Source organism: Lepus europaeus, unplaced genomic scaffold (assembly GCF_033115175.1).
Source record: "Lepus europaeus isolate LE1 unplaced genomic scaffold, mLepTim1.pri SCAFFOLD_281, whole genome shotgun sequence".
Taxonomy (NCBI): Eukaryota; Metazoa; Chordata; class Mammalia; order Lagomorpha; family Leporidae; genus Lepus; species Lepus europaeus.
This window is the reverse complement of record NW_026909160.1, coordinates 133,749-136,860: the sequence shown is the minus strand read 5'-3', so window position 1 is coordinate 136,860 and position 3,112 is coordinate 133,749. Positions and strand designations below refer to the sequence as shown.

At 39.9% G+C, this 3,112-nt stretch overlaps 1 protein-coding gene across 1 annotated transcript; it reads left to right on the top strand.

Moving 5' to 3' along the window:
* The first annotated feature begins 1,641 nt into the window (after positions 1 to 1,641).
* LOC133754711 (syntenin-1-like) lies at positions 1,642 to 2,359 on the top strand. The gene has a single exon (XM_062185142.1). The coding sequence runs from the start codon at positions 1,676 to 1,678 to the stop codon at positions 2,357 to 2,359; it is 684 nt and encodes a 227-aa protein (XP_062041126.1). The 5' UTR covers positions 1,642 to 1,675.
* The last annotated feature ends 753 nt before the right edge of the window (positions 2,360 to 3,112 follow it).

Sequence of the window (3,112 nt, the reverse complement as noted above, 5' to 3'; positions counted from 1 at the left end):
GGTTAACAAAATCCCACATATTGCGACAGTCTCTGTGTTTGTTTTTTCTGGATATTATCGACGGACTTTATTGTTTTAAAAGTTTTTTGTCAGGGAACATTTAATTTTGTGCTTGGAATCACTAATGGGTTCCACATGGAGACACCAGCTCTACACATTCGTATTGTCTAGGGAGAAAGCTAGAGGAACTACAGTAAGCAAACCTGATATTTCTGTTTGTATAGGTGACAATTTATGCACTTGCGTAACGAAAAACTTTGCTTTTCTTCAGAACCATATTTACTGTGATGTTCCCAGTCCCTTGCATATGAATTCCACACAACTTTGTCAGGATATGACAGGATGAAACCAGAAATATCCGGTTCTGTTTTGGCTAACTTAATCCCACATATTGGGACAGCATCTGCGTTTGTGTTTTCTGGATATTATCGAGAAACTTTATTATTTTAAGTGTTTTTTATAAGGAAACATTTAATTTTGTGCTTGGGAACACTAATTGGTTCCACATGGAGACACCGACTCTACACATTCGTATTTTCTAGGGAGAAAGCAAGAGGAACTGCGGCAAAGAAACATGATATTTCTATTGGTATAGGTGACATTTTATCCACTTGCCTAACATAAACACTTTGCTTTTCTCCAATACCGTTTTTGCTGTGATTGTCTGTGTCCATTGCATACGAATTCCAAAGCACTTTGTCCATATATAACTGGATGAAACCAGAAATATCCGGTTGTGTTTTGCCTACCTCAATCCCACATGTTGCGACAGCCTCTGTGTTTGTGTTTTCTGGATATTATCGATGGACTTTATTGATTTAAATGTTTTTTTTATCAGGGAACATTGAATTTTGTGCTTGGAAACACTAATTGGTTCCACATGGATACACCAGCTCTATATATTCGTATTTTCTAGGGAGAAAGCTAGAGGAACTGCGGCAAACAAACATGATATTTCTGTTTGTGTAGGTGACATTTTATGCACTTGCCTTACGAAAAGACTTTGCTTTTCTCCAAAACCATTTTTACTGTGATTGTCTGTGTGTATTGTATACAAATTCCACACCAGTTTTTCCGGATATGACTGGATGAAACCAGAAATATCCGGTTGTGTTTTGGCTAACTCAATCCCACATATTGAGACAGCCTCTGTGTTTGTGATTTCTGGATATTATTGACGAACTTTATTGTTTTGAATTTTTTTTATAAGGGAACATTTAATTTTGTGCTTGGAAACACTAACAGCTTCCACATGGAGACACCAGCTCCACACATTTGTATTTTCTAGGGAGAAAGCTAGAGGAAGTGAGGAAAACACAGGGGGAGCGGTGCTGTGATGCGCCTGGTGGGCGGTCCTCGCACGCGCGCTGCTCTCCTTTTCTCAGGTCTCGGAAGTCGCTAGCTGTATTCGAGGCGGCGGCGGCGGGGAGCGAGTCCTTGTGGTCTAGATAAATCAGGAAAAATGTCTCTCTATCCATCTCTTGAAGACTTGAAGGTAGACAAAGTAATTCAGGCTCAGACTGCTTTTTCTGCAAACCCTGCCAATCCAGCAATTTTGTCAGAAGCTTCTGCTCCCATCTCTCAAGATGGAAATCTTTATCGTAAACTGTATCTGGAACTTTCTCAACACATGGGCCTGAGTTTAAATGAAGAAGAAATACATGCAAATCTGGTGATGGTCTCTGGAGCACCACTTCAGGGGCAGTTGGTAGCAAGACCTTCCAGTATGAACTATATGGTGGCTCCTGTAACTGGAAATGATGTTGGGATTCGCAGAGCAGAAATTAAACAAGGGATTCGTGAAGTCATTTTATGTAAGGATCAAGATGGAAAAATTGGACTCAGGCTTAAATCAATAGATAATGGTATATTTGTTCAGCTAGTCCAGGCAAATTCTCCAGCCTCATTGGTTGGTTTGAGATTTGGCGACCAGGTACTCCAGATCAATGGTGAAAACTGTGCAGGCTGGAGCTCTGATAAAGCTCACAAGGTGCTCAAACAGGCTTTTGGAGAGAAGATCACAATGACCATTCGTGACAGGCCTTTTGAGCGGACAATTACTATGCATAAGGACAGTACTGAAAACGTTGGCTTTATCTTTAAAAATGGGAAAGTAACATCCATAGTGAAAGATAGTTCTGCAGCCAGAAACGGTCTTCTCACGGAACATAACATCTGTGAGATCAACGGCCAGAACGTCATTGGATTGAAGGACTCTCAAATTGCAGACATACTATCAACATCTGGGACTGTAGTTACCGTCACAATCATGCCTGCTTTTATCTTTGAACATATTATTAAACGGATGGTGCCAAGCATTATGAAAAGCCTGATGGATCACACCATCCCTGAAGTTTAACAGTTAGGACACAATGGAAACAGCTGAGCGTCTCCAGTTTCCTTTCTCAACTACTTCTGTATTATGCACACGAAGCTTTCCCGGAGCCAGGGAGCATATGCTGCATGAGGACCTTCCCGTCTCACGTTATGGCTGGGAATCTACTGGTTCATCTGATCTCCTCAGATTTCATGGTCGTTGTAGTCTTAGCCTGGTTTTATAGCTGTGAAACTTTCACAAGATTGACTGACTTTCCTAGAATAGTTTCTCTACTGGAAACCTGATGCTTTTCTAAGCCATTGTGACGAGGGTGATTGATGCCAGCTTAGCTTTGTATGAGAACCAGTTACCTTTCTTCTAGGTAATGAGTAGTGCTCTTCACGTCATTTTAGTTCTATGGTATATTTGCATTTTTAACAAGTACGTGATAGTACATTTAGAGTGATTGCCTTTGGTAGGTTTTTTTCTCCCTCTGTATGTATGTAAACACCAATTAGGTAATGCTGGTTTCATTCCAAGTAAGCATTATACAGTTTATGTAGGTTATAAGAGATTATGATGATTGTCATTAAATTTTAACTACCTTCACTAATATGCTTCAACTGTCTCCTTAACTATGCTAAGCTCTAGAACAAAAGCCAAAATATAATTATTGCTGCCTTCCTAAAACTCAAGATGTAGTTCTGTATTAAACTGTAATGTGCACTAGCCCAAAAGAGGTTAATAGTACTTTCTGAGCTATAGCATAGCTGCTTGGTTGTATTTGACATTTTC

Coding starts and splice junctions, on each gene's coding strand:
- LOC133754711 (XM_062185142.1), top strand. CDS start 1,676: ATGGTCTCTGGAGCACCACTTCAGGGGCAGTTGGTAGCAAGACCTTCC.